This window comes from Aythya ferina (assembly GCF_964211825.1).
Source record: "Aythya ferina genome assembly, chromosome: 4".
Classification (NCBI taxonomy): Eukaryota; Metazoa; Chordata; class Aves; order Anseriformes; family Anatidae; genus Aythya; species Aythya ferina.
In genome coordinates, this window is record NC_140300.1 from 61,992,374 (window position 1) to 62,012,446 (window position 20,073).

General features: G+C 43.3%; 1 protein-coding gene across 4 annotated transcripts in view; it reads left to right on the forward strand.

Moving 5' to 3' along the window:
* MOB1B (MOB kinase activator 1B) overlaps positions 1-20,073 on the forward strand; it is a 50,117-nt gene that overhangs the window by 19,053 nt on the left and 10,991 nt on the right. For 3 of the 4 annotated variants that reach the window (XM_084519328.1, XM_084519330.1, XM_084519331.1), the window contains 2 exons: positions 11,725-11,891; positions 15,807-15,900. In XM_084519328.1, the coding sequence (XP_084375454.1) occupies positions 11,725-11,891; positions 15,807-15,900 (261 nt within the window). Of the gene's footprint in view, positions 1-10,150; positions 10,201-11,724; positions 11,892-15,806; positions 15,901-20,073 lie in introns of those variants that run through there. The other variant, XM_084519329.1, reaches the window with a different exon arrangement.

The window sequence follows — 20,073 nt, forward strand, 5'->3', positions numbered from 1 at the left end:
CAGACCCCATTTTACCAATTAATCAATTTAGAAATGTAACCTTAGGTATATGCTCTGAGGTTTCTGCTAGGAAATTGACAGCTATTTTTTATTCACTGTAGTTGTATCATCAGCCTGTTCAGCTTGGGGGTTAAAATAAAACCCAGCCTTTTAAGAAGTGCTGAAGTGATTCCTTTTCCATTAAAATTCAGTTAAGTTTCTCCTTTTTTCTTGCTGCCTTTTTCCTAAACACATTACCAGATTACTCTTTTTACTGAGTTTAAAAGGACTGGAGACTTTCCTTTTAAACTAAACAGTTGTTAGTCATTTTTTTTTCTTGGATGCCCTGCTGTGCTTTCGTAGGTTGTATGACTAGATCTGCTTTAGTCATTCATAAAGCATTGGTTTTCAAAAGCACTGATCAGCATTTTGGGAAACCATCCATGTTCTGAGGCGTGCTCTTCAAGCACTATATTTGGTGTATAAGTCAGGATCTAATTTGATATTAGAGCCAACTTTTATTGCTGTAATTCATCATCCTCAACAGCGTGTAGATTGCCTTCTGAAAAGCTGTGCTTGCTACCTTCTTAGATGTATTTAAAGGGTGTGACTGTTGGCAGCAGATGCAGTTTAGGATGGGATGCAGAGGGCATTGGTAACGTAAAGGCATACAGAGAATTGAGCTAAATATAAAGAAATCTCTGTAGCAGAATAGTTTGCCATGCAAAGTAGCTTATTCCTTTGGTATGGGGCACTTTGGTCCTTGTTCTGTGAAATTGCCAGAGTGCTGCAGTAAAGAAATCACAGATGGGGAAATGCTGTTAATCACAAGCTTCATTAATTGTCTCCTCAACCTCCTTTCCTTGTCTCCTGCTCCACAGTCTGGATGCTGCTGCTGGACAGTGAGGCTGCCTGAAGCAAGCTGGAGCTCTCCAGACCACTTCATGATGTTTTCAGTCACATGTTGAAAGATCTTGAACTTCTTCACACCTACTTAAATGGTTTAATAAACCGTCTTTATTAGCGTTCCAGTGTTCCAGTAGCTTTTCCTTAAACACAATCAGTTGAGTTACAAAACGAAATAACTTACTCATAGATTTATCATTCCTTAGGAATTTCCTCGGTTGTGTCTTCTGTAACGGTACCGTCTAGTTTACATTTCTGATCATTCATGGGCGCTCACATTCTGTGGTTGATTTGTTTCTCTCTCCTGTTGGTATTCACTTTGGCTGCCAGGGCAGGACTTCAGCATTGCTGCTTCCCTCAAGACAAAAAAAATAATAAAAAAAATTGTTCTGTTCCCTTGTGCTCCGCATGACGTTCAAGTTCCTCATTCTGCTTTTTATGTTTCCATGCGTCTGCGTAACATGTGCAGGATCGTTCTCACTCCCACAGCTGTTACCAAGCATCTTCCCTCTGTCTAATTGATTTTCTTCGGAGCATAACATTTTCTTGGAAACAGCCGAGTGACGGGTTCTAAGAGTTTCTCTAAAACCAGCAAACGTTCTGCCTGCATTTGCTCTCTGGTCTTTGCCTTCACCGTGCCCAGCGTACAGAGAGAAGTGCTCTGAGATGGTTCAGGTGGCAGACTTCTCCGGGTGGAGTCCTCCTGCAGGTGCCAGTGCTCTGGAGCAGGGTGGCGTTAGGATTTGTTAACACGATGTATTATAAGATGTATTATAATCTGTCGCAGGCACCTGGCTCTCGATTCTGAATTTGCTTGCCACTGGGCAGGACTGCACCCTCTGTGGCTTTATTCCCATGCAGCAGTCCTTGCTGCAGGCTATGTACGTACAGCATCCTTTTAGCAGCCTTTCAGCCTCTTGCAGTAATCTGCCGTTTACAGCTTTACTGAGTCCTCTTTCTTCAAAGGAAAACGCGCCCCGTACATTCATGTACAGTAGAAATAAGTGTTCGGATGGCTTTTTAGTGCTGGGTTTTATGTATGGGAAAGGGTTGGGTTTACAAAAGAAGTGTAGCTCTTCTGTCTGCTGAATGATTTATTAGGCACGTTCATTCAGAAAGCTGAGGGTTGAACCTTCGTGGAAACTCAACTTTGAAGCATAACTGGGTGAAGTTGTGACTTTTGTTTGAATTCACGCTGTGCCCTCCCTTTTAAGCGAGCTAATGCTAATTGACAGAAATAAGGATTTCCTGGGAAAAGAGGGGAACATTAGTAGGAGAAAAAAAGCGCTATTTAGTTTGCAGAGAACTCAATTAGTGACTGAAATGATAAAGATACTGAGCAGTCCTTGGGGGAAAAAAAAGAAGTAGCTGGGGAGGAGGAAATACTTCATGTTTGCCTCTTTCAAAGTTGCTTGTTCTTTTAAAGGAGTACGTGAATATTAGGATATTAGAATATGTAGAAATAAATCTGGTTTTGGTTTTGCCCTACAATTCCAGGATACGTTGTGTGTGTGTGTGTGTGTGTGTGTACATACACTGTAAATGCCCACATTCAAATAGTAAAGGAAACTGGATCTAACTGAAAGAACCCAAGAAAACAGCCCGCTCTTCAGCTTTCTTTGAAATCCAACTTCGGTGTGCCCTACAACAAACTCCGCGAGTGACGACAGCGTTGTGTTTGCGTCGAGGCAGTCAGTGGATGCCAGGAACATGCAGTAAAACGTTCTGGATGATCTCGGTACTTTCTTGCAGCAGGTTTTCAAACGTATGACAGAGGAGGATGTGTGGAGATCCTCGGGTCTCTTGCTGCTACTGCAGAAATCTCTGCTTGTAGCCCTGGTTAAAGGTTTTGGATGTTTTGCATGATGTGCTTTTTCTTTCTCCTGTAAACCAGTGATCAAGTGACTGTTTTTCTGTCTAGCCATAAAGAAAATTTCAGTGATGATAGCAGCTCGTGGTAGATTTCTCATCATAAAATACATGGGATTTCTTTTTATTACAGTGATCTTAAAATTACCAATGTTGCCATGGCTTTGAGGGGAGAAAAACGAGGGCAGAAGACTCTTGGGAGGCTGCAATTTTTTATACCATGCACATATTTCAATTGCTCTGCTGTCTTCATGTCAGCCTGCCTGTCCCCGCGAGTCGAAAGGACACACGTGGCTGAATATGTACTGCTTTTTTCCCCTCCAAGTTTCTCTCCAGTGGATTCTCTTCCATTCTCCTTCTTGCCTCTGTGCCCTGTCCCTCTCCTTGCTTTGCCCAGCACTGCTGTCGGTCCTGCAGAGGACAAGGCTTTCGAAGTTGAGTCACATCCGCAACTGTTGGCTGCTCTGGGAGTGAGTTTGTGTTTTTGAGTACGCACACAGAGCTCTGGTAGTATCCAGCGAATGCGACTCTGGCTTGCTTTGTTTATTTTGAGGGTTTTCCAGGAGATGAAAGCATATTAAGTGACCATGCTGTAAGTCAGACAAGGGAATTTATTTCGTGTGCAAGCATAGCAAACAGATGATGACTTCTGGTTACGGGATGGTGTTCTGGATGCTTGCCTCTTCCTTGCGTTAGGAATTGTGCTTACTTCGGAGAAAGGCTGCATCCCGTGGGGTGAAGAGCTGGAACACCAGTGCCACCTACACGGGTGGGGTTGCAGAAGACTCCAGCGTCGCAGCACAACGCCTCCCCTTCACTCATCCTGAGGACTGGAGGCAGAGAGACGCAGAGACTGCCTCGCTCAGGAAGCTGTCCACGGCCACCGAACACCTCGGGGGATTTGGCACCAATGTGTTGCTGCAGGGCACACAGGTTTCTGAGGGCAGAACGAAATGCCAGCCTCACGGGGCCTGTCCCCTGCCCCCAGGTCCCTCACTGAGCCTCTGCCTCCCCGAGGGCTGCCTAGAAGTAATGGCAAGAGCTCGTCTTCAGCCCTGTTCTGCTGCAACAGCATCCAACTTAGGCTGGACGAACCCTGGATTTGCTTGATTTCACTGCCTGAAATGTGTATGCATAGAAAGGGGAAAAAAAAAAGTGGTTTAAAAATGTGGAAGTGTACATGTTATGACAGCTTGCAACACTGGGTGTTGATGGTTGGGACAAGCAAAAGCAAAAACATTCCTCAAGGCTACCCGAAGTAACTTTTTTCTTGCTGGATGTGAATCATCTGATAAACTTCTTTTAACATGTAGAGTCTTGCATATTGTGTGTTTTAAGAACCCCTGATAAGATTATGACATTTTAATCTGCCTCTTCTCATAGCATCCTGTGTGAAACACTAATCTACGAAGACAGTTAATTTCCCAAGAAGGGGAAGCCAGATTTTTGTTCTCAATCTCTATCCGTTAACAGGATAGAGAGAGATTTAAAACTTCCTTGCAATACCTATTTCACAGTCAGAAAGCAGTATTTTCTCCTTTGGTAGAAGGAGTTATAAAAACCAGTGGTCATTATAGCCCTTGGAGAACATGATCAGGTTGAAAAGCATGTGGGAAGCTCAACTTACTCCAAGTTGTAGCAAAGATAGCAGGTAGGATGGGGAAGGACCGATATTAGTACTTCACTGAAGGAATGGGGTGCGGGATTTTCTCTGGCTTTATATTTACCCCAATTCCAGCCATCTGAAGAAGCGTTTCTTTTAGGAATAACCCGTGTTGTTTTGTAAGCTTTGCCAATTCCACGTGCTGGAAAATGAGTTTTAAATCCCCCAGGTCTGCGCTGGATTATTTTTAGAGGAGGAAACTTTCAGATGCGTGTTTGCTGGTGGCTTTTTTAAGCGTGGCTTTCAGCGCTTAAAGAAATGGTGTTTGAAACTAAACTTCTTCCTTCCTTTCCCTTCCAGAAGGCCCCTTGCCTTTGTGTTTCCTAACTGTTAACCTTGGCTTGGTGTGTTTTGTTTTTGGGATCTCCTTGCCTGCGCGTCACCGGGAGGTGGGAACAAAGCCCCACACCTGCAGGGTGAAGCCTGTGGAAGGAAAGCTGCGCTCAGGAAGCAGTCCTGTTCCGGAGCAAGCAGGAGCACCTCGGGGAACGTGGCAGGGTGGTTTTGCACAGCAAGGCTCCGAGCCCAGCTGGTGCCTTGGCAGAGCTGGGAACTTATTCCTGAAGGTGCTCCACAGAGCTTCTCGACCTACAGTTTCCTACAGCAGAGTGTATAAGTATTAAAAACAACATGTCTTGTACCTGGAGGAACGACCCTGTGTCTGTGAAATTTTTACCTGATTCTTCTTTTAAAACAAAGAAACAAGACCAGCAACACAACCCAGGGCTTGGAATTGCTTTCTAAGCCCTGCCTTGCATTTTGGGAGAGCAGGTGTGTTGCGCGAGGAGCTGGCAGCTCTTAACTCTTGCCCAGACGGGCTGCTTCGATTTCCTGAGTGATCTCGGTGGAGTTTGTGTTTCCATGCGAGGGAAGGGAATTATGCTACGTACAGCTTCATATTTAGGAAAGTTATTTTTGTTAGGCGGCAGCGCTCTCGAGAAGCGTGTTGCTTTTCTTAGTGCTCAGAATAATACAGCGATGGCGGCTGAAGAATTTACACAAAGGGACATTTTTCTGGGTGAGAGCTAGCAGCTTGTGCGCTTCCAGTCTCTGCAGGCTTTTAACTCTTCCACGGCATTGAATGACCTCCCAGTCCCAATTAGGGTTGAGTTGGGACTCAGTACTGCACTGTCTTAGAGCACTTCCAGCTCCACGTCTCATTTCAAGCCATTAACCTGCTCTTATCAAGGGGTCTCACAGTCATCTTCATGGAAAGTAGTGTCAGGTGAGAGAACAGCATTTCCAGCTGCCTGCAGCTCTTGCAGAGCTGGCCTCTGAAGTTTCTCATCCTGCCCCAGAGCCCAGCAGAAACGCTCACGGCACACACAGCCTCTGGCCATGGGACTGAAGCTCCCTCGCCGTCTTTCTCTGTTGTAGGCTGGTGGTTGTTTTATCTGCCTTTAGACCTGCTGGAACATCAAAGGGGTGTGAGGTTGTGAAATATTTGCTTCCTGAATTCTGATGGTGGGTTTGATACCTCCAAACAAGTGAACGATGAGATGGGCTTATTTTAATGAGTGGAATCAGACTGGAAAATAATTGACTTTTTGGTATCGTAAAAGCTGAAGAAAGTAATGCCTGGCTCGCACACCTTCTGTCTTCAGAACAGAAATGTTGTGACTACTCAGTTTTATAAATAGAAATGCTCAAGTTACATCTTGTCAGTGCAGATTTTGAGCATGTATGATTTAATTTACCTGCTCTCCTTCTGCTGCTGTGATTGTCACTGAGAATGAGCTTCTACATGCTGAAGCTATTGATTTGCTTTCCAAAAAGCAGCTTAAGCTTTTATTTTAATTTCTATGTTGACATCTTGGCTATTGGGAACTAACACGCTCCTACTCTGATGCGTCTATTCTTAGCAGCATGTTACAATTGTTATTGTTTGAAGGCCTGAAATGCTTGCTTTTCTGGAATTTAGCTCTCTCCTTCCAGTGTTTCTGTGTCTTGGAGTTGAAAAGGAGGCGTGGCGGGAGAAGGGAGACAAGGAGGCACAGAAGGAAAACGTGGGGACTTCTCTGATAAATTCACTCCTTGGCCTGCGGCAGCGAGTCTCTGCCTCAGTTTCCCTACGTCTAACAAGACGCTAATGATGCCTACTTCAAAGATACTTTGTGAGGATTAATTAATGCCTGCAAAGGCCTTTGAAGATGAAGAAGCAGGATTTGAAATATGGAAAGTTTCCAAGCCCCAGGTGAATGTTCTGTGTGCTGACTTGAGTTCAGCTTTTTCTGAATCTCTCGAGCTCCTCCAAAAATTGGGAGGGGCTTACATCAGCTGGGCCTTGGTGGTGGATGCTTTAGGGAGACATGGAGTCTAGTGGCTATACATGCAACATTTAGTAACCCGGACATTCCCTGAGGAAAGAAAGTTGATATCCCCTGGATAAAACAGTCCACTGATGAGCCCTGTATGAAATGATTTAAGGTAATTGCAGCACTGTGCTCTTGAGCTGCCAGGTGGCCTGAAACAGATGGGAGGAGCAATGCTGTGTTTACTTTTTTTCTGCATAAGGATGCTAACTTTTCTGTTTGAATTCAGGTTTCCATGGAGATGCAGCAGACCTTGTAGAAATAGGTAAAAAGCTCCAGTGAAAGACTCGAGTGCACAAATCCCTTGGGTGTGAGGAGGTGTAAGCCAGGTCAGCCAGAGTGCTTCCAGCAGGACTGTGAAGGTTTAAGTGGCTCCTTTCCCCCACTTAAAAAGAAACGAACCAGGAGGTTAGGCTGGGTTTTTAACTGCTTGGATTATAAAAGATTTGCCAATGCTGTGTTTGAGGCTGGAGTGGGCTGTGAGGCAGCATGCAAAGTGTGCTGCAAGTAGGATGCCTGAGAATTTTCTTCTGGAAGCATCATCCTGCAAACCTACGACAGGCCAGGCAGCAGGATCCGCCTCATTAGAAACCCTCCCTGTCAGCAGATGGCTAGATAAAATTACAGCTTTGGAGGAAATGTTGTGTTCTTGCTCGTAAGCACGTCGTGACGTCTTGGTGAGGCCAAGCAGCGTGTGGGCTTCTGACGGTGGGAGGCGCTCCGTGCGGCTCAGAGGTGCGGCTTCCTCGGCAGGCTTCGAGACTCGTCCTGGCACAGTGAGTCAATGGCTTTGAACACGTTTCCTGATTTGGTGCTAGGTTGAGCTGCATCTGGCACTGCTGTAGCTGCACTTACCTATAAAAATAGAAGGGCATAATTTGCTCGAAACGTTGGACGTGGGAGTAAAGGCAGCAAAACGTCCTCGGATTTGGAAGAAATTCTTGAGAAGTCGGCTCTTTCAGGAAGACTAGAAATTGGTGGTGACAAATACTGGGTCTGATGCAACGTTTCCCCATTTCGTGACCTTTTTTATGCCCAAGGAACCTCAGTGGGGTATTTGTGAGAGTTTTCTGTTCCCTTTCACAACTTCATTAATGCGATGTACGTTTTTGAAACTGAAGGAGAGTTCAGAAAGTCTCAACAGGGAAACGTGGCTGCAACCTACCAACCAGGGGCGTTTTTAAGTTTTCAGGAGAACAGATTCACAGATGCAGCTGATTCTGTTATGACAAACATGTCATGCTTGACCAAGCCTCGTATTACTGCTTGTATTATTGGTCACCAGACAGAACTTTTAGAAGTTAACTTTTCTAGTTTATGCCCAAGGGCATGGGGAAATAGATGTGGAACAGGAGGACTTTCTAAATCTGCCATAGGTAATGGATTAACATAATAGGAAGAAGGAAAAGATACTTTATTTTTTTCTAAAGGCATTTACATCTCAGTGTTGGGAATCATAATGCAGGAAGAAGATGCTGCCGTGTGCTGGATTTAAGCAGGATAACTCAATAAGGGAGCCTTTTGAAGGGGTATTCAGCTGACGGTGCTAAGACATTAATCAAAACCATCCTCATTTATTTAAGGATGGGAGAGCTACCGAACTAATAAGTTGAAACTGTGTTTGCAGCACCATTTACAACTAGGCTGCCCACGAGCAAACTTGTCCGATGAGGGGTTTGGCTTGGGAAAGCTGTGTTGGGCTGCTGTGTCCCTGAACTCTGTAATAAGGAGCGCGTGACTGTGTGTGCAGATAACTGGCTTCACATATGGCCAACTGCACAAATGCATGGAATTCTGATAATGGATTGCCAGAATTGCAGATATTTCCATAGTACAGGATTGCTAGCAGCCTGCATTTATCCTAATTACTTTTCCTTTGGGATGCCTGCCTGCCTTTCGCGTGAGACCATTTCCTGCTGCCTTAGGTTGGCTGCGCTGAATTGGAAAATCAGGGATCCGAAAGGTAAAGGAGCCAAAGGTAGATACACGAATACGAGGTGGCTTGTCTGGGGGAGCTGATGAGATCGAGCATTGTGCATCCTCTCAGAGATTTTGCCAGCTTGTGGAAAGAAAGCCCCTGGATATGGGAAGGGGATAGCAGAGATGAAGTGATACCTTTTTCCGACTTGTTTTGCTTTCTCTGCTGCCTCGACCGTAGAAGATCTCTGCTGGCTGTTCACCTGACCCACAATGACTTGGTTTGTTATCTCGCAAGCTCACGGTCTGGGGTGTGAATCCTTACCCAGAGTTTGCTCAAAATAGACTGGGCTATTTAGGGAGTTCCCTCACCATGCTTTCCTTGTGCTTGGTTCTCAAACCTTCACTCCTGCTGGCTTAACCTCTGGTAACATCCAAACAAACAGTTTCTTGGTTGAGTTACGAAGTAACTTTCTTCTAGCTACTGCTTTGTATTTTCCCCTACTGTCTCCTCCCCAAATAAAGGTTTTCTGCTGAAGCTGGAAGTGGGATGCTGCTCTTGATAACCTGAATCCCTCTGATAGGTGCTCCCTCTGGATGGAGCTTTCCTCACCACACTTGGGGAGCTCCCTGCACCCAGTAGTAGCCTCTAATGAGGCTGTGGATTTTGCCTCAGGCAGTGACACCAGACCAGTTACAGCAGTTAAGTTCTTCAGTCTTCATCCCTTCATCAAATGACAGCATTGTGGAAGAGAAGCTGATGTGTGTTAGGTTTTGAAACAGGGAGAGGGAAGGAGGGCTTAAGTTTTAAGAGTTAGGGAATCTGTGTACATTGAGGGGGAAGGGAATTTCTTATCTTCCTTTCTGTTTTATGATGAATGATGAATGGATGACCTGAGCTTTGGAGCAGTGGTAAGTCTTTGGCAACCTTTGGTTTGAATTTCATGAAAGTATCAGGACTTGGTTTCCCTCATTGTCATATCACGATGCAGAGAGCAAAATCTGAGCAGGTCAGGAAGTGCCGTGCTTGTCTTTATTTTGTGCTGTTTTTTCTTCTGCTTACAATGACACGCGTGGGAAGATAACAATACCAGGCGCTCTCGGTCTTCAGTTGCTGTGGATATTGCTTTGTGCCAGCCCTGTTCTGCAGACACACACCAAGGCAATTGCCAGATGTTCCAAGCTGTATTTTCACTCCCCTTGTTGTCACTGTGGCTATGTGTTCCCGAGGAGGAAAACCCTGCATCTCTAAGCAGTCAGTTAAAAGTGTTCTCTATTTTTTTCATGTATATATTTTTTATTTCAACAGGTGCTCTTTCTTTTGAGTGAGTTTGAGCGTGGCCTGGCAACAAACGCAGGTGGCTGGTGGTTGGGAGGGGAAGGGAACTCCCTGAGCCGCAGTAGCTTCTCACTCCCACTGGGAGGCAATTATTTTATTTAAGATTTGAATCTGGTATCCTTGCTTAGGGTGTAATGCAAATGACTGGGTGCATGTTCGAAGTGTCCTGTAGCAGAAGAGATGGGAGCCATACACATCTTCTTCCTATGTTTGGTGTATGATCACCTATTGTGTTTTGGAAAGGAAAAATGTTGCCTTCTTTGGTGTGCATTGCGTCTCTGCCAGAGCCATTGGCGTGTAGGGTTGTGGAAACAAGTGATCTCCTTTGTTAGTTCTCTGTTCATGGCTGTAGTGTGGTGGGGAAACTGAAATGCCAGAAACAAGTTTGTTGCAGTGCAAAGTGTGACAAGGTGGCTAGGCTAGAATTGCCTCAGAGGTGAGCTACAACCCTTGCACGTTGAGACGTGTGGTGAGCCTTCAACAAAAATTTCTGTTCTGTCCTATGGAGAGCTGGGGAAATAATGTCAGGCTTGGTTAAAGAAATGAGAACTGGTCAGTGCTTGTAATGAAAATTCAGCTGCCTGGATTTCACCTCTTTGTACTTCCTTTCGTTGGAATCAAGAGATCAATTTTCTTTTTCCAACCCTTTTTTTTTTTTCCTTAGCCCATGCACTGAAACATTCACAAGTATGGGCTCATTTGACACTTGTTCAAATATTTACTTCTGCGCGTCATGTTTCTGACATGCTAGGGGCTAACCTGCTATCCAGGCTCACTGCTATCATTTGAAATGTAGGTAACTAAACTTTTTTCTTGAGTCAGTCCGTGTTTTTCAAACAAAATTGTAGGCAGGAAAATGATCTATATGCAAGTTGTAAAAGTTGCCATCTGTATTTTTTGACAGACTGAAAGGTCTGTGTGCTGTGAAATGAGGGGAAAATGATGCAGAAAGTTTGTGGAAAATGTGGAATTATATCAGAATTCAGCTAAAGTGTTTGCATATTTTTGAACAACATTGCCTTGAAAACAGTTTCTAAACAATACCAGATACTTGGAAAGTGTATTTGATATCGGCATTTTAAGTCCCTAACCCCATTTAAATGTGAATGTTTTGATCTAATACGCTGCTGGTGATTGAGGTGGCAAAGATACAGTTCTGAATCAGCTGGGCCTGCAGAAAATATGCTTTTGTAAATAACAGCAGCTTATTTTTGAGGAATTTGTAGTAACTACTTAACACACCATACATGAGTTGAAAAGATGAGGGTCTGAACAGGCTCCTGAAGGTGGATGTTGGGTTTATCTGTCATTTACTATCTTTTATTACCATGAGAAGATTCATGACTGTTAAGAATAAAGAAGATTTCTGTTTGGCTGGGCTGCTATCCTCTATGTGTGGCTGTACAACTTCTGGGGAAGGAAATAGTTCTGGTCACATCTTGCCTAGCATCCTACTTGCTGAGGGGATGAAGTGAGTTTGAGCATTCCGAAATGCCCAGCTGGCTTAATGGCAAGGTGAACAGCTGAGAAGGCAGGGTAGCAGAGAAGAGTTGATTTTATTTTATTTTAAAAGTCAAAGCACCTGTTACTTTCACATCCCAGTTCTTGTTAAATATCCTTTTGGACGTGACAATACGGGAGTGGAAGAAGTGTTTTTGATGCTGATCCTGTGCTTGCGCGTGACTTCTTGCCTCCTCCCTTTCTGTAAGTTCTCTGACTATTTCCTCTCCCTTTCACAGCGGCAGTCGCTCTTCCAAAACCTTCAAACCAAAGAAGAATATTCCCGAGGGTTCTCACCAGTACGAGCTGCTCAAACATGCCGAGGCCACGCTTGGAAGCGGTAACCTGCGGATGGCTGTTATGCTTCCCGAGGGTGAAGACTTAAATGAATGGGTTGCAGTTAACAGTAAGTCAGCTAGCAGTTCTGTTGTGAGGGGGCGTTAAATGTGGGCTGACACTTGTGGGAACACAGCTGTGTGCTCCTTCCTAGTGGGGTGGGCTCCTTTGTCATACACGCACCACCCTGCGCTGTGCTGAGGTGGGGAGAGGTGAATGCCGTATCATTTAGTGCTGGCGGATGCAGAATGGCTCACTGAGACAAAACTCCTTAAGCTCCCCGTGCCAAAAATATGTTCCTGTTAATAATTCGTAGTCTGAGTGGTTAAAATCTGAGTGCTTGATCGCAAACAAGTGCTGAGGTAGAAATGCCACTGCTGTTTTTAGAAAAGAGCCCATCATTGCCATCTTAATATGCTTAAGCTAGCTCTTTTGCAGCTAGAGTGGTTACTCAAGAGTATAGGCAAGCCTCTGCATGAGAAGCGTAGAACCTTAATGTAGGTAACTGTGAGGACCAGGTCTAAAAGATATTAAGACATGAGTCACGTGTTGCTTGTCTTTCCTTTTGCCCATTACAAACCCAGAAATAATCTTTGCAATGTTCCTAAAGCTAGTCCTTGCCTTTTGTTTCTACCAAGTAGTGAGCCTTTGCTCTCTAAGTCTCTGGTTTTATTTATTTAACTTCTCTAAAGCTGTTTTTCTTAGCTCTCTTTTTTTTTATGCTAGACTAGGCCAAGCAACAATGCCCAAATTCTGATTGCTTGACCATATTTCTTCCTCCCTCTCCTTGCAGCATGATTTGCTGCCTTCCTTCTACCCGTAGAGAATGGATTAACTCCAACTGTATCATGCTCTGTAGCCATGCAGGATTTTGGCTGCCACAGACTCTGTGCCTTGTCTCGGTATTTCCTTGGCTTTTGTGTCTTTGACTTGGCCTGCAAGTAGAGTATTGATTGTGCACTGCAGAGCAGTATAGGTTTTGCTTAGGATAAATGTCTTCTAGTTGCTTATTTGCAGTACTTCTATTTCTTTTTGCTCTTTGACATGTTTGGGAAGTGAACCGTCATACTGACACCATTCCTGATACAAGTTTGTTCATGCTGCATTGCAAAACTGTCTAGAAAAAGAGCCAGCCCGTTTTTATGAGTAAGCATTACTAACAGTGCTTGATATATTGCTTGCATCCTTCCCTTTTGGTGGTTCCCCCACTCCATGTGTCCTCTTTTTTTCAGCTCCCAAATGATATAACCACTAAATTAGCTGGCTGGCAAAAAGCAGTGAAACGTTTGACAAGACTGGCGTATGGTAACAGCTGCATTTTGCAATAAAATGGTCTTTTTTTTTCATGCCTCCTTGCAGCGAAGTGACGTTTTAGTGTTTTTTTTGGAAGTGAGAAACTCGTTAGATGCTCCCTTGATTTACAACATCTGTCTACTACACCTTGTACCAGTTAATGGAAGCCGTGAGCCTCTTCTATTGATGAAAAACTTAACAAGAATGACGTAAATGGTTTAATGTCATTGGTTTTGCCCTTCGTAACAGTAATAGCAGAGGAAGAATGTGCCCTGCTCTGCCAGTTCTTGCTTGACTCTTAGCCTTGCTGGTGTCTCACGGTAATGAGTTGACTTACATGTAAATTTTTGAAGTATATTTTCAAAACAAAAAATGAAAATGTGAGAAGTGTGCGATCAGTTTATTTTCAGTTTCATGTACAGTTTTTGATGAGTTCACAAGTCCGATTCATCTTTATCTTTGTAGTAATAAAAACTTGCACCAGACAATGTGTGCAAAAAGTAACATAACCCTCAAAACTTACCCATGAGTAAAAAGAGGAAATGAAAATGTGCAGAGGCACCGTACTGCTTTACAGATGTTGGAAAGGAGGATCTTGCATTTTTCTTGTTTGTCAGGCACTGCTGGCTGTGGTGGCTGGGTGGTGTGTCTCATGGCCTTCTGAGACTTGCAAGTGTGGGATTCACAATAATCAGTCATCTTGTCGAAGTCTGTGTGGGTTTTTTGAACATGCTTGCCTCGAAGCAAACACTGGGCTGTGGTTTCTACTGGGAGCAGGGAATGGAAACTTAATTAGCAGTTCTTGTGTACACTTATGAAACAAGGGCTGCATATACCCACTTCTTGCTGCCTTTGCAGTGTTAAATGCCTCCCCCCTGCCCACCCAAACATGCTTTTGCAGCCCTTCTTCTCCTCTCTAACTTTATCAACCCTTCCCGAAGTTGTCTTGCTATTTTCTGCTGGTGCTTTTCAAGGGAGAAAAACCTTTTTTTATTGCTGGAGATGAACTGCGCTAGGTGCATGCCATACCAGTTTTTATCTGCTTTCCTTTTTAGATACCTGGGAAATCATGTGACACAGCTGTAGCTTGGATCTTGCATCTGCTGAGCAGTAGCTGTAATTTGCTGCCAGGATGTGCATGTAATCTTTGTTTATACTCCTGAATATTCAGTGAGGATAGTTACAGTATTTAACCCTCCTATTCCCTTAACCATCAGTTACTTTAATAGTATACTGTATTTCCTAGTGCTTACATTGAGGATGTCAAACTCCATTGCATTGCAGTGTAATTGCAATTCTCTCTAGCTTTAAGCAGAGGACACCAATTTGGGCCAGCTACAAAGCAATGAACTCACTTTTCTTTGCCTTAGCAGTGGGCTAAGAGGAGTGTGGTGTTGGTGCTCATGCCTCAGGGTCCTGCAAGTTGGTTGTATGAGTATTCACTGTTGGAACTGATGACTCTAAAAAGGTCAATTTTGAAGTGAAGACAAACACATCTGTTTAACTACAGCAGAGGCCGGTCTCAGAAAAACAATCCCATTTGTTCAGAATGAAGAGCTTTGTCACCTCAGCACTAAATTGGATAGCGCATGTCTTTTTAATGATATAAGGGGTTTTAGCTGAGTATTCCTGAAATCCATCCCAATAAGGGAACAGTCTGTCACAGATGCCTTGAGTTGTGGGTATCACACAGGTAACACTTAAATAAAATAAATCTTACATGGTGCTGATCTCAGACAGACTACGTACTGGTTTCTCCTTGTGAGGACTAGCCAAGCATGATGACAAAATTCGAGCTGTAAAAGCTCCTCTTGTCAGAGGTGGCAGGCCTGATACTGCTAGCAGAAGTGTGGACTGGGCACTGGGACATTAAATATATTTTTATCTTGTATACGGTTGAATTGCTGAATTTCATGCACGCATTTGATAAAAATATGGGATAGATGAGTAAGGGCACCAAAGCTACTCCCACAAGTCTTAAGTTCCTGTATGCTTGTATTGCTTGGGTTCATCCAGAAGCACAAGTTACAGTAGTCATTGCCGGATAAGAGGGGTAGGAGTATTGACTAAAATGTTACACTGGAACCATGTCATACTCTTAGTGGTAAGAATTTAACCCTGCCTAATAGAAATTTTGCTTTCTGCTGCTTAATATAGGTCCCCTTTCAGTTGTAACCCATGATATCCATTTATTTTTGTTATCAAAGTTATTTTGAAAAGATAAACTTACATATTGGTACCTTGGGAATGTGCTGCGCTCCGCAGTGGATCAAGGGGGACTAGGCATTGAAAGTGGATTTTATAAATTGATCACAGTGACCATGGCTGCTAAAAACTGAACATGCTCTTAGGTTATTGAAGAAGAGCCTTGCTTTCAAAGAGTTCTAAGTGCTTGAGCATCCATTTAAAGTAGTTAGAGCATTGGGGATAGTTAGATATGTTAACTTCGGGTCTTTTATTTATTTCAGTGATTCAGCAGTAAACTGTTTAAAAAAATGGCTAAGAACATTTATCCCAAACTTGCAACCAAACTTAAGGAATAGCTCCCCAAAAGAAATATCCATGGAGAGTTTGTAAATGAGGAAACATTTTGGACAAAATATTAACTGGTGGTAATTAATTAATAATGAAAGGAACAGAAGTCACTGTCACAAGCTGCAGAGTGATAATGGATGGTTTAAATGTTTTACAGCCGTCGACTTCTTCAACCAGATCAACATGCTTTATGGAACCATCACGGACTTCTGCACGGAGGAGAGTTGCCCGGTGATGTCTGCTGGCCCAAAGTAAGATTATTTTCACTCATTGTTGCATGCGTGCATAATTTTTGAGATGATTTTGGGTTTGAAAGAGACTAGCTCACCTGAGTGCCAAAGAAAATATAATCTCTGTGGGGGGAAAGGATGTCTTCTCTCGTTACCTGTGAGGGAAAAAGCCTTGGCCCTTTGTAAGGGATTGGGAAATGGAAAGGTGCTCTCATTTCTTTTTATTTTTCTTTAGCCTGGGAGGTAGCCTGGCTATCAAAACTGTTTTCTCTTTTTTTGTTCTGAAATGTTGATGAGGACTTTTAAAATGAAGACTGGAAGCTTTTATCTGCCAGCACTTGATTAAGATTTAGCAAAATCTTTCTTTTAGGTGTTTGACTAGGTACTGCAGAAAGAAACCTGGCTGTAGTTTTGAGTACTCTGAGTTAGAATCCCCTACGCTGTCACTCAAGTTTCACTTCCTTGGTTGTTGCTTACGCTTTTGTACAGATACCCAACGTGATGTTTGTGCTTGCTCTCTCCATCTGCTTCACGTCTTCCAAAGAGGAAAATAACTGCATTTCTGAGCAAGTGGAGAGGGAAGGCACTGCTTCCTTTTTACCTTAAAATCTTAAATAAACAGCAAAGGAAACCAGTCTTCTCTTCCTCTTTTTCCTCCTTCCTAATGACGTTTGTTGTTACTGTCTGAAGCCAGTAGCTGCCAGCCAGTGAGGTGGGGAGCCGAGCTTGAGCCAAGTGGTGCTGCTGGAGGGAGAGGGAGGGTAGGAGCTCTGCAAGGCAAAAGCAGCCAGACCGACTGAGAAAAGGGTTGGTGCTACGCTGGTAAACTAACAATGGATGCTGCTGAATGCCAAAACCAGTGTGGGCAGGCAGACCTGCTGCTGCAAAGCGGGGAAGGGGGGTGAAAATACAAAAGAAATAAAGTTTACTATTATACAAAAGATCTTTGGAATAGGCTTGTGCAATAACATAGCCCATTGTCTGCTTTGTGCTTTGGCATGCAGAACAGGCCCTTGGTTATTAAATAAGAGCATGAAAATATTTGTTTGCTTTGTTTGTCTGAATGACAAGCAGTTACTTGGGGATGGAGGTTAATTATTAAAGGCTTAGCTTTCTGGTTGCCAGTCTAAACAATTTATTTCTCTCCAACGGTACTGATAACCATTGATGGAAATTGATGTAGTACTCAAGCAGTTACGAAGCAGGGTAGGAGAGAGTCGCTAAGGCCAAGAAAAGCATTCTACCAACTTTTTAATTAGGTGACCTTGTCCCTAGGATTTGCAGAGCATTCCCCAAACTCTGCGGGCCCCACCTGTGCTCAGGGATGGGGTTTGTGAACGAGGGTCAGAAATGTGCCTGTGTTTGAGGGGCCAGGGCCAGGCAGGCACAAGAGCAGGTGATCTGTTTGGCTGGCGGTGACTGGCAGCAGAGCATGTATTGTGGTTCTGGTTTGAGTGAGCACGGCCTTTCTTTAAGTTAAAGGTGACCTGCAAAATATTTTTAGGGAAGTACTGGTAGAAAACCTATTAGAGCAACAGCTCTGATATTTACAGTTGTTGTTGTTTTTTCTTCTCTCTGTTTCCTGTTATCTTCTGGCTCAAGCTGTGCTAGTTGAGGAGGCGCTGAGTCTTATGAGCTCTTCAGTGCTTCTAGGGTGAAGGTTGCTGTCTGCTTACATGCATGGCTGAGCTGTCACCGTTACTGCATACTCCTGTGTTTCAGATAAAAGACTGCGAGTTAGCTGTAACAATTTGTATAAGGTCATTTGAAACAGGTTAGGCAGCAGTAGCATGAGTAGCTGGGGAGAACTAAAACCATCAAGCACGCTGTGGCTTTGCAGTCTGATTTCCTTTTATTTATTAATTTTCTGTGCAAGTTAGGTCATGTAAGTTACTTGCAAGCCAGTATAATTGCATCCACACTTGGGGTTTTCTTTTTATTTTAGTAACTCTGAGTTTGGAGTGCCTTGGTGTTCTACAGACACAGGGCTACATGTTCCCAGTGGAAAAACATTTATGGCTCCTATATTAAAAAAGGGTTGTAAGCTGCTGATCCATACGTAGGTAGCTGTTTGGAACTCATAGTGGCTCAGTCACAATTTTTGTAGCACAACTGACGAGCCTGAAGCAGACTATGGAAAAACAGAGCTCACCTGGGCTTGTGTGGGGGCTTTGTGTGTTTATTTTTGATGTTGGGATGGTTTCCTTCTCTTGAGGGCTGCCTTCCGTGATAAGCAAATGCCTGGAGCTGGGTAGGTACCACCTGGGTCCTCTGGTTTTTCTTGGTAGTGATCTTGACCAGGAAGCCTTGGCTGAGGCAAGTCAATTTTGGGGACCCACCAAAGCCTCCTGGTTTGAACAGGTGTGGGAGTGGGGGAGCTGAATGCTGCTTTTAGGTTAGGAATGATAAAATCCAACTGAAATCCAGCTTGGCCATTCTGTTAACATGAGGCATGTGTGCTGTGAGATCACTTACATTTATTTTGGACTTGTCTTTGCTGGAAGGATTGCTGAATTAGTCTACCAGGGCATTAGTACCTTGAGTTAGTTAAGGATTGGCATAGACATCAAGAACAGATCTCTTTCCTGCTGCACAGCTCATTGTCTAATAATTTGAGAAAATTATCTGATTTCTTCCAAAATATATGCTTTCTCATAGTAATATTGCATCCTTTTCATGTCTGCAAAGACAAGCCATTTTTTACCCAAACAAACTCTAGCTGGTTTTCACCTCCTTACTGTTCATGTATCAGTTTAGTCACCATCAATGCAGCAGTCATGATAACACATTAAAAACCTGCATAAAAGTAATATGTTTATTGACCAGTATGGGATGAGGGGAGTTCTCTTTATCTTCCTCCATGGTTTTACAACCATGCTTTAAATAAGAATACAAAGGAAGGATGTGTCTGCTGCATTTTTTAGAACTGGATGTCTGAACTGAGCCTCTCAAATCCATATTTAGGCATTTGAGTGAGTGAACTAAGCTCACTGTTAGCGGTGGTGAGACACTTTTGATTTTTGTGAGGCTTCAGGTCTGCAGTGCTTCTAAGTTTAGATGTCAAATATGAGTAGTGTGACACTCGGAAGTGGACAGCCTCCCAGAAATCCTCCACGGGTGTAATACACTGTAGGTGAATGTTCTTGTGCTATCTTCCATTCAGTGTGTCCGTAGCAGTAAATAAAGAAATAACCAGATAATCAGGTCCTTGAAATACCCTGCATCTCTCAGCAATGTCTGTCCTTTTGCCTTGTTTTGGCACTCCACTTTGCACCTGTGTTCCTTGATGACTGAGACACAAAACAGAATATGGCACTTTCTTTTCACTCTGATTTAGTACAATTTTACTGAGATTTAGAGACAATAGGTCCAAATATATGTCCGAGAGTCTTTTGAAAGATGTTACAGAGCCACAGTATCTTACTGCTCTTGGAAAAGGTAACAGCTTTAATTTTACTTTAAACCTTTTTTTCTCCAAGCCAAGTACTTTTAATTGGCTGATAGAGAAGCTGGTCCTATAAATGTTTATAGTTAGAGATGGTTTCTAGTGTGAGAAGCACCATTGGGTTATCTATTTATAGATGGCAAATAACTTGCATTTATTAGTATTAGAAAAATTTGATTTTGGTTTTATGTTTAAGAATTCTTTATTTTTTCCCTCTTTTGCTAGAATTCTTGAGTGTTTTTTTTTTTGTTGGTGATGTTTTTAAGGTTGTCAGAAGAATTCATTTTCCTCTCCCTTGCTGACCCCAAGCCCTTTGACAGCGTAGGGACAACCATGAACATTACACACCCACTGTGTGGAGCCTGGGGAGTTTGACTTCATTTTTTTCAAGGCACATCTTCTGTGTTTCTTAAGAGCTGTGTTATTTAAAGGTAATTCTATGGTGCTCCTTTCTCTCAAAAATGCAGAACTAATGCATAGTCTTGTGAGGAGGAGCTGTCTTGGGGATATATGCTATTTGGATGAGATTTAGCATGTAATTTAGATTTTTTCTTGTTATTCTGTTTGCCTCTAGATTGAATCTGGCACCTTAGCTAAGAGCTGGCATTTGTCCTACGTTAATACCACTTAAAACTCAGTGTTTGGGTAATACTGGGTGGCGAGGAATACCGATTTTGTTCATGCTAGAAATACTGTGGTCCATTCACTGCGTATGGAATTTCCTTGTGTATTTTGAGAGATGATTTAAA